The sequence below is a fragment of the Streptopelia decaocto genome, assembly GCF_964273445.1.
Source record: "Streptopelia decaocto genome assembly, chromosome: 2".
Classification (NCBI taxonomy): Eukaryota; Metazoa; Chordata; class Aves; order Columbiformes; family Columbidae; genus Streptopelia; species Streptopelia decaocto.
Window position 1 is genome coordinate 98906584 of NC_138655.1, and position 18041 is coordinate 98924624.

The 18041-nt window shown below is 42.0% G+C and overlaps 2 protein-coding genes across 6 annotated transcripts in view; one reads left to right on the forward strand and one right to left on the reverse strand.

The window, feature by feature from the left end:
- Positions 1-18041, forward strand: part of SLC66A2 (solute carrier family 66 member 2) — a 559480-nt gene that overhangs the window by 391410 nt on the left and 150029 nt on the right. The gene's annotated exons all lie outside the window — the stretch shown is intronic.
- NFATC1 (nuclear factor of activated T cells 1) overlaps positions 1-18041 on the reverse strand; it is a gene marked incomplete at its 5' end in the record, with an annotated part of 114535 nt that overhangs the window by 21645 nt on the left and 74849 nt on the right. For 2 of the 5 annotated variants that reach the window (XM_082045403.1, XM_082045404.1), the window contains one exon: positions 9736-10422. In XM_082045403.1, coding sequence (XP_081901529.1) covers positions 9736-10422 — 687 coding nt within the window. Of the gene's footprint in view, positions 1-9735; positions 10423-18041 lie in introns of those variants that run through there. The other 3 variants (XM_082045405.1, XM_082045406.1, XM_082045407.1) reach the window with 3 other exon arrangements.

Genomic DNA, 18041 nt, shown 5'->3' on the forward strand with positions numbered 1-18041 from the left:
AACATTCAGCAGCAGTGACAACTGCAGCTCAGGGGCATGCAGCAGCATGGAGCCAGATTTCAGAGCTGCAACGGGCATTTCAGTTCAGAAACTAACTGTGCACAACAGAAGGTCCACAGGATGGGCTTCTCCACTTGACCTCATGTTTCTATAAGGTTTTACTCAACAAGCACCTGCAGGATTTTCAGAGAAGTCAGTCATGAGTAGAAGAGACTTACGTCATTCTCACCCACCACAACTTCAAAGAAGAATTAGTATACTAGGTCTTATAGCTCATTACATATATGTCTGTGTATGTGCACTCACATATGCATGCACACACATACTTCATGTGTATATAGATTTGCATATACAGGACAGAAATAAAAGTTAAAATACATATTCATCAGTTTTGTATTTTTGGAGGCTTCTCTTGTGACCTAAAATACCATTTTTTCTCCTTCTTAAGTAGCTTGCCGAAGATTTTGCTTGTGAGGTGCCAATGAAACACTAGAAAAAGAACTGTCTGCTGCTCCCAGGGTATCAAAATTGATTCATAATATCTACTGCAACACCTATTCTGTAATCCCAAAGCTAACACAAGAGTTATGAAACGGAACAAATCTTTAGCCCTAGCTCCCAAAGAAATCTAACTTCAAGAGCAATCTGGACAGCACAGACAGAAAGAGTCAAATCTTGTCTTCTGCAATCTCATATGGCCACAGAAGGGCCAAAATTAAGCAGAAAAATCATGCTTTAGTTGTACAAAGACAAGGCAAGTGAGGAATGTTCTTGTGCAGACATGATGCTCGAATAACAGGAGCTATAACTATGCAAGAACCAAAGAATGTAATCCACTACTTAGGGACTTCGATAGCCTGTAGCATTGCTTATCCAGACTCTTCAAGTTCTCATATTGCAATACATGTGCTCAGGGACAATACAGTTTGGGAATTTCAACACACAGCACCATCTCACTTTGCTTTCTGATACTGGTGTTGCAGTAGGCTTCAAAGTATGGAAAATGTAGAAGACTTACCAACAAAGCAAAGCCTGTAAAGCAGGGAGAGTGTGGGTCCAGCTCCCTGGTTTGCAGACAAATCCAGGCAGGCCAGCCAACGAGGAAGACGGCCATGGTTTTCCTACTGTATTTCTTACTCAATGACTGTTTCCAAGTATTTTCAATGTCCAGACTTTGCAGGCTTCCTCAGTGACAGAGAAGGAGGGGAACATTTTGAGGGTCTGCTGTTTTTCATAAGCTTCCTCCTAGGCTGGAGATAAGCCTGGTGTGGAAAGCCTGTGCCCCCTTTCACTGCAATCAGCATCAGCTCCTCGGAGAGGAGGAAAGACCAGGAGCCAGGTTATCAAACAGCCCACTCTTGACAGAGATGGTCAAGCCACTATCAGTCCCATGACCGAGCACCCCGGTTGTCCGGCAGACGCAGATGAAACAATCAACTGTGCTGTGCAGAAATCTGCCAGAAAAGCCTCCCTCTCTGTCTGTCTATCAACAACCAGATTTCAATGAATGCAGCTATTATGCGTTTTTAACTACCAGCCATACGCCTGGTCCCGTTCCCAACAAACCCAAAGGGAACAGTGTTATTGACTTAAGTGGGAGCAGAGGCAGCTCCTTCGCTGCTCTGCAATCTAGCAACACTCCAGCTCACTAGAGCTTAGCCAAGAGCACTGTACGTGAAGTCAGGGAGTTTACTCATGAGAGCGCTTCCTCTGACACGTATGTATGTGTTTGCTGGGCTGAGCTGGTGGCTCGCTTCAGCCCAGCTCTGCTGAGAGGCAGCAGGGGTTTGTGCTCCCTGGTGAAGAGGGTTTTTCTACAATCACTTCCTCAGAAGTGTTTTGCCAGGACAGGTTCAGGACACAAGAGCACAGAGGCTGTACATGAGCCACGTGGCCACACCTGACCAGCTAACACTGCACAGCTCAGCAGAAATGTTCCAAACAAACAAAATATTCCTAAAATGAATCGCGTTGGAACAAAGCTTTCTCATGAAGCTTGTGCTTCTGCAAGCCACATATTTTCCTTGGCACTCCTCCAGGCTTAAAAGCAGATGTAAATGTTACGAAGGCTCAGATACAGCAACTTCTTCTCTCCTAATCGCCAAGGAAAACTTACAGAAAATAACCCACAAAATCTTTACCATTTGAAACAGTAATGCCAACAGCCATTATTATGGAAATAGGAGAATGAATCAGGCATGGGAGGGAGAAGCGACTTCTTCCGTAGCTAGTTGCACAGCCATTAGCAGAGCTGCAGCATGAAGCTGGCTGAAAAAGGGGGGTGCAATGCATCTTCAGCTGATCACCTAATGAGTCAAAATGTTTAACATAAAGGTGTGTCTGCACATGCACATCAAGCAAATGCTGTGTTTTTGACATTAAAAATACTCCTCAGTATCAAAACATTGCAAAGCACTGCCTGCTGATTTCTCACTTGGCCAGCCTCCTGCTCCCTCCGCCAGTGGCTGTTACCACTGAATGAGGGCAGAGGTGCTCAGGACTTCTCTGAAGGGACCAGACACTTCCTTGAGAGCCTGAGACTCAAGGACCTCCCAGAAATCTAAGTGTTGATGCTAGAAGAAAGCAAAGTTTTCTGCTAGATTTCACAGCATACTGCAGCTAAGAGGTAGGTAGGTCTGCTCTGTGGTTAACCATACACCTGGGACTGGAGAAAACCAGGAATGACACCTAGTATGATCAGCTGCTCCTCTGGTGGCTTTCTTCTGGTGGCCTCCAGGGACACCCAATTCAGCAAACCTGCTAGAAACAGCAAAACCCGATCCCATGGGTGTGCGGTTTCATGTAACAGGATACCCCTCAAACCCAGACTGCAAGTCCCCCGAAGGTCTGATTCGAACACATTACTTCAGTCCTCCCTTACTCATCGCATACAACTCAAGCCCCAAATGTTAACGACTCAGCATGTTTTATCACAGTAGCATGTACACCTTCAATCATCATTAGAGACGCGGAGGGTCTAGGCTCCGGCACCAGGCCAGATTAAGTAAAACTTTCCATGAGGAAAGCTATTTGTTTTCTCCCAGAGCTGTGAGGCTTGGCCAAGAGGGAGAGAGGGAAAAGCTTGTCCAAGTCAGACCAAAGTGTAGACAGTGTTACTGGACTTTGCGGACTACCTGTGTGTTGTTCTAATGACATCTGGACTACTGGAAATCACTGAGTGCACTCAGGAGTTTTCAAAGGCATAATTGTGGCAGCAGCAGACTAAACTTAATGCCTCAAGAGCCAATCGCTTTAATCATGAAGCTGAGATGTATGAAAAAGGATATGTTTCAGCAAAAGAATAATTCTGTCTGCTATGGTTCCTGTTCAAATAAACTATATCACTAAACCATGTGCATTTTAAGAATATAGAGGAGTGAAAAAAAAGAACACATGGTTTAGAGGCAAAAAACTTACAGATATACTGTATAGGAGATATATGGACTTGTCAGACATCTAACCATTCAACACTGTAAGCAATTCATGGGAATGACATTAGCAATAGCTCATATTACATCCAGGAGTTACAGCTTTTACTGCAAAAGTTATTTTTAAAAGAGCCATGTTTAAAATGAAATGGCTGGCAGGGCTGCAGCTTTCAGTAACACTTTACCTGTGGTTTTCCCACTTTTACATACTTACTGAGGGCTTAATGCTCCCAATTTACCTTTTCAGACTAAAATAAAAATCGCAACGAGTGCATTCATTGGCATAGTGCTATAAAACTCACAGCTGTGCAAAGACAATCACAAGAACAAAAGCCTCCTTGTTTTAAAAAAGATGATGATGTGGTTCTGATATTTTGTGTTAGCCACATATCTAAACATCAAATACCTTCATTTATGGCCTATGTATTTTTATCTTACTACAGAAAGATTTATAGATCAAATCAAGTCAAGATCAGGATAGAAACCTTTATGAAAGTATCCATGTGCAGAGAAGGAAGCTGAATTAATATACAAAACTTCAGACAAGAGATCTGTCTGTCAGATATTGTTATTCCAGTTCTGGCTTCTACACAGGACTTGGGGAGTTCTGGAAAACAGTTTTTTCAATGGTGGGTGGAACCCTGGCCCCATTGCTGGCAATGGGAGTGGGCCACCGATTTCAACGTGGCTGGGACCACATCTCAAAAGCTGTGATTGGAACCCAGGAAAAGCTCAAAGAAGCTGAGGCCTTCAGCTTCAGTACTCAAGCATACCTTGATTAAACAATCCTTCAGGATGCTGCTTTGCTTTCAATTAAAAGCTGCTTTTGTAAAGTTCTGTGCATTAATATAACAAATGGGATAACACCACATACAATACACCTTGAAATCTGCTGAGAACATAAGTCATAAATTTTTTCTTGTTGGTACCAATGTGTTTCCCCCTTGCTTTTTTGAAATAGCTTCATTTTCATCTGTAATGAAAACTGCTTTCTTTGATGTTTCTAACAGCAGGAAATAATTTCACAACGGAGTGTCATTCTGCTGCAGGTAAAAAATGTAATAGCTTGTGGGAGTGCCAGTTACAACCTGAAAAATGTTTCTTGGCATTAGCATACATAATTGAACTCTCTCCTCCTGGTGAAATAAAATTCAGAGCTCAGTTCTGTGTTTCATACAACCTACACTAGGTCCAGGAAAGGGAAACAGGGATAAGGAAAGTGATTTCAAGTCACTTTTAACATCTACTGTTGTGAGCCGGGCCAGTTCCCAGCTGCCTGAACATCCTGAAAGCTGTGTGAACTTCGAGTCCACCGCATCTAGCTTGGGGTTTCTTCTGCCACTAAGAGAAGCAGTAAAAATTTGGAAAAAATTCTCTGAGCTGCACTGGTGAACAGAAAAGAAGCAGGATTACTTCAAGAGTAGACTAGTACTGCTTTTGACCCAAGTTCTAGTTAGGAGGCCAGAGAGAGGAGCATGCACAAAAGTGAGGTATTATATAAATTAAGTAAATTTTCACATCCCGTTGAGAGAATTACTGGTTCAAGGGACCAGGAAGAATTCCCATCAGCTTGTAGCTTCCCAAAGTGCCCATCTCTTTGGGCAATGCTAATTCTACTTCACATCTCAACAGGGCTGTACAGCACATTCAACTCATCGGTCCTCAAATAAAATGTTTTCTCTCAAAAGCAATCACTTCATAGACTTACACTGCAGAGGTCCCTCAGGCCTGCCTGCCTAAGCATTTTCCATGGGCTCCACCACCCCACACTCCTCCCAGCTTAGATCTGAAAGCGGAACGTCAGGTAATCTTCACTGTCTAGGACAGGGGTGGCTCAGGCACATGGAGCAGCGCCCCACCGATTGCTGCAAGACACCTCCTCTCCTGCTGCAAAGGACTATGGGCTCCCACAGGGGACCAAAACCAAGCAGAAATGTCACATTTCAACTGCTTTTAATCAAAACTTGTTGTGAAAGCAGCAAAGGGAGTAAGCCATAATCTGTGTTAGGAGGTTGAACTCAGAATTATTTGGAATGAGTGTTGGTATCCAATATTTCAATATCAAGAGTATAGCCACAATGTATCAGGTATCACTTTATGGGATGAGTTTTAAATACATTCTACATGTTGAATCATATATTCACATACTGAAATGAACAGCACATTTAATGAGTAGCCCAGGTTCCTACTGTAGATTTTGATTTAAGACAAGATTGCCAAGACCGAAATTTATTTGTCAAAATGGAAGTCTCTTTGGGTGCTCCCTTTATATCACTTCAGTTGCCCACCATTTCTGAGGCAGAAAAATGTCATATACAGGATATATATTTATATAAACTCACTGACTGTTTTTTTTCCATCTATATTCTGCAGTTTAGATGGTCCATATTTGGAGATACTCCAGACCAAAAGGAATGAATATTGCTCTGATCCCATAAGCTGAAACAAAAAAATTTCTGTTTATACCTGGTCCAAGTTTGCTGTTTGTGTATTAAATACATAAATCAAACCTCCCCAAACTGGCAAGGGAGTAAAATGGTAACTTTGGTGTGATAAGTGGTAACAAGCAACCAAAGTTTTACCAAATATAATCTGGCATAACCAGTTAGATACTTTATGTGTCTGGTAGTCCCATAAGTATGTTAGATGTCTATAGCTCATGCTTCATAAGCACTTTCAGGTAAAATAAGGTATTAAAACAGCTACAAGACACCATGAGATATGCTTTTTTAATGGAGTAATATTTTGAGAATTTATTTTTTAATGTCATTAAAATATTTCATTACTTTTAAATTACTCCAGGAGTAAGAGAAAGAGTTGGTAGAGTAGCAGGCAAGGAAAGCAGTCAAGTATATCTGACCACTCTCTGGCTTTCATATTGTTCACAGGTGCAAACACTGAAAAAATACTAAAAACAAAGTTTAAATCATGCTGTATGAAGGAATCTGAACTGAATCAGTGAGACAACAAATTATAAAGAGGTAGAGCAGCAATCTATTAAAAAAAAATAAAAGAGAAACTGTCCTTACTCACAGGTATGATTTGATAATCTCGTTTTCTGAATACGGTCATAAAGTTCAGATATCCCACCCACTCCTCCAACAAAGAAAACACTTAAAGATGGATATGATACTAACAAGAAGCAATGCTAATAGCTTTAGAGCTCCTATTTAAAAACAAAAACAAAACCAAAAACAACAACAACAACAACAAACAGCAAAAAAAGGCAAAAAACAAGCACACAAAGAATTAGTTGTTCCTATTTGGTATGAGCCACTCTGCTAAACCCATTCTCCCTTATTGCACGGTTACAGCCAGGGGTCTGAACAGAACGCACCCGGCACAAAGGCATTGCATATGTGGAGTGCTTTGCCTTTTTGGTGCAGATGTCAGTGAAGAGCATTTACCAGGACACCAGGAGCAACTACTGGTCATTTCCAGGCTGTCACCATAGTGGCCAAACTGCCCTTTAAGACCATGTGAGACAGCCCAGATGTCATCCTTCCATAACTAGAAGGAGATTTTTTACCAAGACAGAGTGAGTTGATTAGAGTGTTGCTGGGGAGGATAAGATGACATTAGATGTGGCTCCACATCTTACTCTGGCCTATGGGTGAGCTGCTGTCACCCAGAGCGGTCCCGCTGCACTCCATGACCCTCAGCAACAGGCTTCCTGCCTCTCTTGTGGGCTGGACCCAGCTATTGGACCCAGGGGATGTGGTTCCATGAGATGACCCAGTGGAAAACTACGTGGGTTTTGCTATTTTTGGCAGGTTAATTTTCCATTAGCGTGCTCGGCTGCTCCATAATCAATTGATATGACTCAAAGGAAGCAGCAAGAACATGTGGCTAAGGGCAAGATGGATCTAGGCCACTCTTTCCATGGGAGCCTGCAGTTACATCAGATTAAACGTAATGTGAAACCATACCTTCACTGGTGGTGGTAAGGTTGCCTCCATGAAACACATATAGCATAGAACTAAACAGCGTTCCAGCCTGACTCACAGTTTCATGCTCCTGTGCTGTGTGTCTGAGGCACGTTGGGGCTCTGCATGGTTTGAACAGAAGGTCTTGGGCAGCATGAGTCCCACAAGACATGGTTTCTGCCTTTAGTGTCTGTGCCGCACACTTTGTCTCTAGGCTCCCCAAAACCAAGACAATAAGAAGGCAGTAGCAGTCCACTCCTGATTTCTACAGGGGCTTCATTTTGCCAACACAAAACATAGAGTGGATGACCTTTTATTCGGACAGTGACATGAGGCATAGGTAGGAAAGGGCAGTTCACGTGGGTTGTGCTCCATCGGTGTGAATCTGGAGACAAACCTAAATATCAGTTTAGAGATAGAAAAGGGACTTCCTCTGGTTACCATTTCTGACTCCCACCCTTAGAGGGAACTGGTGGTGTTTAATTTTTTGGAACTACACAATTTTTTTCTATTACATATTGTTACCATGGCTGTTATGTCTATGAATTCTTTCTTGGTTTATATTATACACCTGTCTGTGGTCAGACACAGAATGATTTTGATAGCCTGCTGGATGCCAAAGGGAAGCTGGAATTGGCTAGCTGAAGAGATCTGCAAAGGCAACTTTAAGTATCAGTGCAGATGTACATGGTGGCTTCTACAATTACTTCTGATTTTCTGTCAGAGAACTGGTGTGTGTGTGTCCAGAAGAGGGGATGGAAGAGAGATGGAGGTAAAGACTAAACCATTTATGCTTTGTCAGAGAGAATGAGCACTGCTGAAAAAACTAAAATGTCTCAGATCACATGGTAGTAAAGTTCCTCTGTTCCTCCAGAAGAAACCTAAAGTAGACATGGCTGAGGAGGTTCACCCTTCACCTCTGAGCCGCAGTCCCATCTCTCCAGCAGAGATCAGCCAAAGGCAGCTTTCCCAGTGCTGTCAGAGAAATGATTGCTGGATTTTGGAGAGGAAAGGCAGAAAGACTGCCCTTTTCTTGTGCTTTTCTAGAAAGACAGCTATAGACTAGACTTAGATTTTATCTGTATTCTGTTCCTTCCATAGATAACTTCTGGCTTCTCTCAAAATCAAAATTTGGGCATGGTGTTTTGTTTTGTGTACATTTCTTGTTCGGTTTGTTGAAATCTTGCTCCTTACAGCATAGATATGTGGCAAAAATGGATGATACATGAATAAAACCTTGCCACAAAAGATGTGTTGTGCAAAACTTCAGTGAACTGAACTCTAATTAGGAAAAATTCCTTAGACCTGTCTATCATGTAACCAATAATAACTTCTGTTAAGAAAAATCATTTTCCTAGAATTGAAAAGCAAAAGGCTGCTACTCAAGCTCCAACACATTCATTTGTAATCCTAATTCAGTGAGTATCATGCTGTTTAAAATAGAATGACTAAATGTCCTTTTTAAAAAAACAGTGCAATGAATTGTCTTTAAATTCGCCCTGAAAGACAATCACATTCAGATGTTCCTTGGCACCAGCTAGTTTCAATGCAGCCTTTTCAAAGCCATTTCTTTTTCAAATAGCATGGTATGTTATATATAAAGTTATGTGGCCGTTGGAAGGGAACTCACGTACCATATTAAGGTAAAGGTCCAGAATATTACTAGGATACTTAGCAGCAAGTGCTAAATCACAGTTCAGTGAGGTCACATAATCAAATGCCAGATTATCCCTTTTACTATGTTCGACTAATAAATCTTTGGAAACTAGAGTCTGACACGTTCATCACAGCATTTTAACTTTTCAGTGGTGCATGTAGAATACATATACATATAGAATCTTACAAAAGAAAAAGAAGATAAAAAAAGCAGCAGCAAGTCTACAATAAGAATGGAAGAAAAAGTAGATGCCATCAGACTGAAAAGTTACGCTGAAAGATGTACCTCTATTTTTAATTTGAACCCTCTCAATTGAAATAGAGCAGCTTATCATTTAGTTCCAATGAACAGATTTGCACATCAGACATTTCACCTCATTACGGATGGGACAATGTTAAACATATTTGTTTCCACTGTCATTCCACAGGTCACTGGCATTGGCATAAGCCAAGACCATATAGTTAAGACTACTGCAACACAGCTATCGGTCATGCAGCTAGCTCTAACTAACAATATTTAAGGTTTAGATAATATGGTTTTATTATTGCAAATTAAATTAAAGAGTTCTTTCCTGTATAGAGACAATCCAAGCAAAAATCCGCACCATTCCACCAGGCTGTTAATAGAACTTTTTTCCACGAGGATTCAAAAGGAGGAGGGGGTGAAGGGAACTCACTGATATAGCAACACGGTTGAACACAAACCTATGCTGCAGAAGACTTACCATCATCCAGGTACATCTGGTCCAATTCCTCAGGTTCTCGCTTGATCGTTACAGGAATAGGGGCCAAATTATGATTACTTTCCTCATGCAACTCTGGCAATGACAGTGGTTGGGTTGTTGGAGACTCATTTCTGTGAACCTTCGGCAGTTGCTGCTGCTGTTGACCCATTATGGATGAGTGAGTTGGACTGCAGGACTGCAAATAGGTTGGCTCTTGGGTAACAGATGGAACTGGAGAAGAGGGACTGTTGGGATAGAGTGTTTGTTGATAACCAAGGGGACAGCTACTGCTCAGATGTTGACTCACCTGCGGCTGCAGCATGATGTGAGATGATTGCTCGGGGGAGCTTGGGTGCACAACTATAGACCTTGGCACTTCCTGTATGGTGGGGACACCTCCAGTGGGCTGCTGAAGTCCGAGGTGACTGTGGCCTGGGTTGGGGATGCACTTGTAAGGAGAGGACGAAAGGTCGTGCAGCTTGGGGCTTGCGTTGGGAGAGGGTGACATCACAGCGTTTCTCTGCTGACAGGAGGAAAAGCCAGCCACGAGGCATGAACCAGGATCAGGCGGCATCATGATCTGCTGGCTGTAGTATGGTTTAGAGAGAGGGCTTAAGCCTTGGTTCATTGGTCCACAGGTTTGAGCAGGCTCATAGTCATCTGTGGGTTCTGTTTTTATAATTGGAACTGTTAAAAGAAAAAAGTTTTAAATAAACATGAGTTGCGTATTGGTATGATCAAGTTGGCTTGTGGCTAGGATACCCTTTGCAAAACAAACAACGTCTTGAATAAGACTCTGTGTGTCTTTTGCCTAGTTCTCCCACCCTATAAAAAAAATGAATGAGTCATCAGCACAAGAAAGTCACAGCTGGTTCTAATATTGAAAAGGACTATTTTCTTTGGACTCTCCTCCAGCACTAATGTGCTATAAAAATCTATTTGCAAATAGCTGTGCTTCAGTGGAAGCTTTGGACCCAAGGGCTCCACGGATTTGTAGTAATCAAAGCAAGAATTTTAACTTGGATATAGTACGGCATTTCTACAGCTACTGATGGCCCATTTGATAAATGTCTGCGCATTCGGTAAACTGGAGCATACTAAGGTAGAGACAGGGCTTTCCAAGTTCAGTGAAAGTAAAATTGCAAAGATACATGGCAAACTACTATATACAAGAAGCTTTCAATTATCAGTATATTTTTGATAGAGTAGAATTTGATTTATTCAGTTTTTACATTATTAAGTTTACTAACCAGCAAATGGGTGTGATTCTAAGTTGGATACAAACTGCTAATGCCAGCTCCTAACAAATGTCAACTCAGTCCCAGGCTACCAAGAAAAAATTACTCCTGTTCTAGACCTCTGCTTGCTCTACCCATTGTCTCAAAAGATGATCTGAGCTGTCAAGCCATGCTTCTAAATACCACCAGCACATGGACAGAATGACTGTCTCTGAGCATCAACTGAGTCATGACAAATGCAGAGCTGCTTTCTCATATCGGAGAGGAGATCCTTCCTCAAATCAAAGTGTCTTTTTCACATTGGCTTTCTCAAATCAGAGAGAGGTGCCTTCTCTGCTTCTGCTGTAACATATGCAGTGCACAGGTAAAAAGACACCCACTTTATCAGGAAAAGTATATGTAATGGGGTCAAGATAGTCTCTAGATGTATTTTTTCAAGCCAGATGCATAAAACAATTGAGCATGGATGCACAGTGGCATTAATCTTTTCTACCAAAAAGAGATCCAGAGGAACAGCCATCACTTGAAAGTGCTGTTGGAAATCTATGGTGACAACACAGGATATCTTTCAGAATATCAGAATAACTGAGCTGTTGTGGCACAAAAGTATTAATGAGACATCTTTGCACATCTCAGCTCAGAGCACATGCCTTTTGCATGAGTGTCTCTGACTGTATTTTTATTTGCATGTGTTTTACAAACACCCTTATACATTCTCCAGCCATTTACTATGTTCGTCTTTCGAACCCCTAAAAATGCATATGTGTGCATGTGTACACATAAAAACTCTTTTAACAGTCACAAATTTTGCTGCTGGTGAACACACTTCACTACCCTTGTTTTACAGTCCCCTAGCCTCTTGTTAACTTTGCTCCTTTTATGTTCTTTTACATATAGATGCTTGCAACACTTGTTTCAAGATTTCTAGCACCCCTAGTAAAAACATGTCTATACACGTAACAGATGCACAGGTGCTGCTCAAGACAAACGTCCTAAGGACAATGAACGGTCATTGGATTCCACATAATCTTGTTTTCACCTGTTTGTGTGATGTGCATTGGCTAGCAGGGTTACTAATGCACTTGGTTGCAGAGAAGCAGAGTCCAGGTTCAGTGACAGCTTTATAAAATCAATATCACACCCTTTATGAAAATGCAAGACCAAAGATATGCACCTACATAAACATTGCAGTTTAGATATTGTAAGAAAATACCTTTAGTAAGTTCCTGAGCTAGCAAATATTCTCACATGTTTTATATTAGGTTCACTGTACTAGCACTAACCACAGCACAGCTGGAAATATGATGGTTGTTGAACACTGAATTTTCCCAATATATCACTGTTATAGAAACACCTGTGCCAAATAATTCTAAGCTCAACCACTGGCAATTCAACTCCAATAAACCCTGGAGCTGCCTGACTTGTTATAACCTGGGGAAGGGTTATAGCCCTGGTGGCAGGTGGGCTGGAGGCTTTAAAGAAGGCAGGTTCCTGATCTCAGGCTTATTTTTCATTGTAGCTCTCCTATGGCACATCTTTGCTACTTGGTTTACCAGGCTCTTTTTTGTCACTTCACTTTGAACTTTTTCTGTATGAAAGCAATGCCATGGGGTCTGTCTGGAGGTCTGATTAGTAGACATGAACATTCTACTTTCATGTGTTGCTACAATGAAATACACCTGCCACAACAAACAGAGGATAACCAGTAAGTCCTGCTCTGCACTGGGCAAAGGACTAATGGATGGAAAGGACTGTATTCTAGACCTTTTAGTCCAAAAACTCTCTTGGAGATGATGACAGCATCCAAGGACAGTCCTAGTTGCCCTTAAATTCAGAGGTCAGAGGGAAAATAGAGACTGATGTTAATTACAGGACCAATCAGGGTAAGTCACAGTAGCTTGTTTGCCAATGACAAGTTGGTAGCCAGAAAGGGAAACAAGAAGGAGGGACACGGGATTAAGCGGAACCTCCATTTTATTTTACGTCTGCTTACACTGTCCACTTGTGTTGGTCTGAGACTCCTGAGCATCAGTTATTTCATGGAAAGGTAAACAAATTGTCTTTAAATGGACAGGTACTACCTGTACTTAGGCTTAGAGATGTCTGAACTTGTTTAACTAAATTGTCTCCATTACCTTTTTTAATGTGTTTTTGCAACACAGTAGAAGTCTCCCGTTGCAAAGTATCATATATTTTGTTTGTATGCTAATCTCATCACTAGAATAAGTATCACACTGAATGTTGAAATGGTGAAGGGATTTGTATCTGACTTTTCAGTGCGCTGCCATTTGTATAGCCATTTAACACTGTGCAGAGTAAACGTATGGATCTTATCAAGCTGGGATGGCAGCTACTTATTCCCTTTCAAAAAAGTGTAAATGTCTTCACAGGGTACCAGTTTGGAGAAGGAATCTCTGTAAGATTCACCCCAGCCCCTGCCCAGAGAAATTATTACTAATGACCCAGATGACCTGGAATCAGACCTGCAAAGCTGAGCATTTCAATAGAAATGTAAGATATTAACACTTCCTTTTCTGGCTAGACCTCGACTTTTGTACTTTACATGAATAACTATATTACTTGATTTGTGGAAGACAGATATACCAGAAATTGCTACATTGCAGTTAACAGTTTATGACACTCTATCCTGTATCTGCTTCTCTCCAGCCTATGCAACTTCACCAAATGGAGTAACAAAGGCCAAAAATCTTTGCCAGTGTCTGTATTTCCAAACTCAACTCAAAGAAGCTGTCTGTCTGACATCCTGGTCATTCTGAAAATACTTTGTGTCAAAAGTTGGTGTTAATCACTTTATAGCCCTTCTTTAAAAGGCCGATTATTTACTTCATTTTTGCAAAAGACTGTAGAGAGCCCAAGGCAAGAGCTGTGAGTGTTTCAAGACACACCTTCCAAATCCAATGCAGGAAGAGCCTGTACCTGTAGTCTCTACCTACCCACTTACCATCACCGTGTCTATGGCATTACTCAGTTAAAATACTTCCATGTGATAAGGCTACCAGTTCCTAACACACCCTACCCACTGTCTTACTAACTCTGGGCGGGGCAGAGACGCTCAGCTGGGACAAGCAGCTGTAGCTGACTTAGAGCAACTGAGGACACAAACCTCATGTGCTCACCTTCACCATTTTCTCCTAAGTAGGAACTCAGTGGGCTCCTTCCAGACCAGCCAGGGCCGATCACTGGCCAGCCACATACTAGTGTTACTACTTACCTACTGACTCATGCTTGATTAACGGCAAATCTTTACAGACCTGAGCTAGAAAAAGGGGTTTGTATCTCAAATACCTCCCTGTGGAGGCATGGTAAGCTAGTTGCCATAACATGTACCCATTTTCACTATCACTAACTTGCACAAGTGAATATTTCACACGGGCAGACGTGATATGATACAGAAAGTACAGTTAATTTTCTCAGGATTAATATTTAACAGTATTAGCCTGACTGACTTCTAGATGAAATATATCAAATCTTAAATGACTTAGTAAAAACTTGCCAGCTGAAAAAGACACTCCTAGTCACACGGCAGGTCTGGACTGGCAATCAACTGGAAAGCCCTACAGCTGTTCAGAATATGCAAGCACTTCTAGCAGAAACCAGACTATTTCTTAAATTCAGTAGAGCCATATCAAATGGCAACAAGCATTCTGTCTCAAAGCTGCTCCATTGTGCTGAGGTAACACCCAGTCTTGCAGACTCTCAGCTGGCTAGAATGAAAAATTATGACCAAATTTGCCATACACTGAGATTTGCCAAAAAAAAATTGCAGCAATTAATCCCAAATTTGTGAAATTGTAAACAGAAAAAATGATGTAGTTGTTACATATATTCAGACTCAAAAGTAATGTTACTTGTTTAAGAGACCCAATGCTGCTGAAGGATCAAGCCCTTGCCATAAAAAGGAAAAAATGAATGCAGGTTTCACTCGTATGGTAAATTTTTAAATGCTTGTTACTTCACAATGAGTTAGGTCAGCCAACAGATTATTTTAAATATTCCTCGATTTTGAATATTAAAATATGACAGAGCTCATAGTTCTAAATTAGTCTGATAAGCAACTTAATCTGTGCTAATGTGTTTTCAGTGGTTCAACGATGCCCTCTTACTCTGGATTCCTGTCTTTATGTCACCTAATTTAATGCGAAGTTCTGAGAACCACACATTGGCAGCAGCCCTGGCTATAAATCAAAGCTTCTTACTCAGAGAGACCAGGGTTATGACATCATACCGAGGCACCGGGTAGAAGACAATGGTCCTTCTGTGTGGGTCTGAATCTGGGAGAAATATTTCAGCCAGTTCGGCAAGCCCATGTTTAAATGAAAAGCCTTTCTAGCAGGTAAAAAGTTAATATATCAAACACTGAAGAAAAATAATAAATCATGCATGTTCAGTAAAGGGAGTCAGAAAGTGCTTAAATATAAATTATATGTATTTTTTGACAAATCTAACAAGTCTGTTTGCTTTTACACTTTAGCAATCCAGATGGGTTTTTAAACATTTTTGGGGGAGGGCTATTAAAATATGTGAACTGAGAAAATATAATCTTATAAATTAAACAGATGTTTATCCTGATTAACATTAAACTCACAATTCCACATTTCCACATATTATTATCAATGCAGACATTTATGGCACTGTATTTATTTTGCCCTTAGTTTGAATGAACCTATCAAACAAAATTGCCACCTTTCACAGTGCAGACTATGATGTAGTTCCCTGGCACCAGCACACAGATTTTGGTTAGCATATGAAAATCAAAACACTACTGTTTTTTCATGTGTATACACACGTTTCTTCAACTTCTGAACTAAATGTCTCGTAATTGGTCAGAATTTGGGATGAGACTTTGGGGAGTGAGGTAGCCCAATCTCCATTACTGAACTGGGCTCTGCAATGCTGTTTGTGCCTTCCAAATACTCCCCCGTCAGTCAGTTTTGAGCCGGGCAGCACACCTTCTTCACCACCGCCCAGATGTTCCTTCAAAAGACACTGCACAGGTCACCCCAGCTGCTGCCACTGCTTTGCTGCTGCCCGACCAGAGATACAGTTAGGGATGTGGACACATTTCCGTGTGCAGGTTAGCCACTCTGGATTCATGCAAAGACAAAATCCTGGCTGCTGTGGCAGCACCACTTGGATCCCGCAGGCTTGAGCAGAGTGAGAACCTCACGCCTCATTCTGACTCTGGAGCAGTCTGATGTTGGGGAGAGGCAATGGGCTGATTGCCTTCAGAAACTATAATTTTATAATTTTTAATAATTTTGTAATTTTGTTTTGTAACACAAGAGCAGCAGAGCAAAACATTCTGAAGCGCCCTGCCAATGCATGTGCAGCAGTGGTAATCTCAGTGATGAGGGACAGGCACTCAACCCTAGGGATCTCCTGAGACAGTCACTACAGGGGCGTTTGCAGGTGCTGTCCATTAACTGGATATTTCTCCCTAGGCACCAATTCAACCTAAATGTTTTTTAAAAGCCAAGGTGCTATCAAGCCTTGGCTTTTAGTTAATTAAACCAGAGCACAGTGACTCAGAAACAAAGGGAGTCTCACAGTATCCAGAAGCTGTATGCATCACATGTACGATTGCAGCTTTTACCTATGCAAGTATCTGAACTCACCCTCTCGTGCTAATACGCTGGTCCTGCTCATTGAGAAGGCTACCTCTAACACATGCCTGCCTGCCCACTTCGGGTTTATGTTTATATATTTTTATGGGATCTGATGCATATGTAGAGTTTTACACAAGAACAGCCTCCAGGTAGATTGAAGCCTTGCACATACATCTCGGCCTATAATCTTGGACAGTGCCATTATCTGATTACAAAGTGTTTTCCAGCTAACTCATTTACTAAATGCTTTTTAACAGCTGTTAAGCTATTAGGTTTTTCAACCCATATTTATGAGACAAGATTATATATGGCAGCTTGGTGCACGCACTGTTAAATCAGGTGGGGAGGAGTAGAAAGCAGGTGGAGGGCATTTGGGTTGTGTTAGTACAGGACACACGCATTAGCTTTCTTTCAAGAGAAAAGGGGAAAACTCTTAAAAAGACCCAATTCATTTTCCATCATAACACCTTATTAAATCCTATGATGTTGCAAACAATAAATCAAGTCCTGTGGTACACCCGCTTGGGCTGCTCTACTGCTGCTCCCACAGCGCAGCATCCATCCCCACTGCTGTCTTGAGCAGGAGGTTCAACTGTGCACAACATCCAGGCTGCAATGGCTGAGGCCTTCCATGTCATTTCTGTCAGACATGTTAAAATTCACTGAGTTGAGGTCTTTTTTTGACAATGTGGCACAACATTACACTACCAGCACTGACATTACTCATTGGTGAAGGGTTTGGAGAGGAAGCCATATGAGGAGTGGTTAAAGTCACTTGGTCTGTTCAGTTTGGAGAAGAGGAGACTAAGGGGAGACCTCCTGGTGGCTACAGCTTCCTCACAAGGGGAGCAAGAGGGACAGGCGCTGATCTCTTCTTTCTGGTGACCAGTGACAGAACCTGAGGAATGGCAGGAAGATGTGCCAGGGGAGGTTTAGGTTGGACATTAGGAAAAGGTTCTTCACCCAGAGGGTCGTGGAGCACTAGAACAGGCTCTCCAGGGAGGCAGTCATGGCCCCCAGCCTGACAGTGTTCAAGAAGAGACTGGACAATGACCTCAGAACACAGTGGGAATTGTGGGGTTGTCCTATGCAGGGACAGGAGTTGGACTTGATGATCCTTGTGGATTCCTTCTAACACAGGACATTCTACGATTCTATGACTACTCCTGCTCTCCTGATAAGAGGAGAAAAGGAAAGTGGAGACTGTGGGCAAGCGTCCCGCAAGGCAGCAACAGGAAGTCCAAGGTTCCTCATCCCTGGCAGTTCTGCAGAAAACTCTGCAGGGGCAGGCTGTCAGGAGGGCATATTTACTGTGCTAGTCCTCCCCCTAAATCCACCTTGTCCAGAGAGGGGTCTGGACCCTGCTGACCTCAGCATCTCTGCTCTGACACAGTCTTTGTCTTCAGAGACCGATGCAGTCCCTCCCACAGCCAGCAAAACA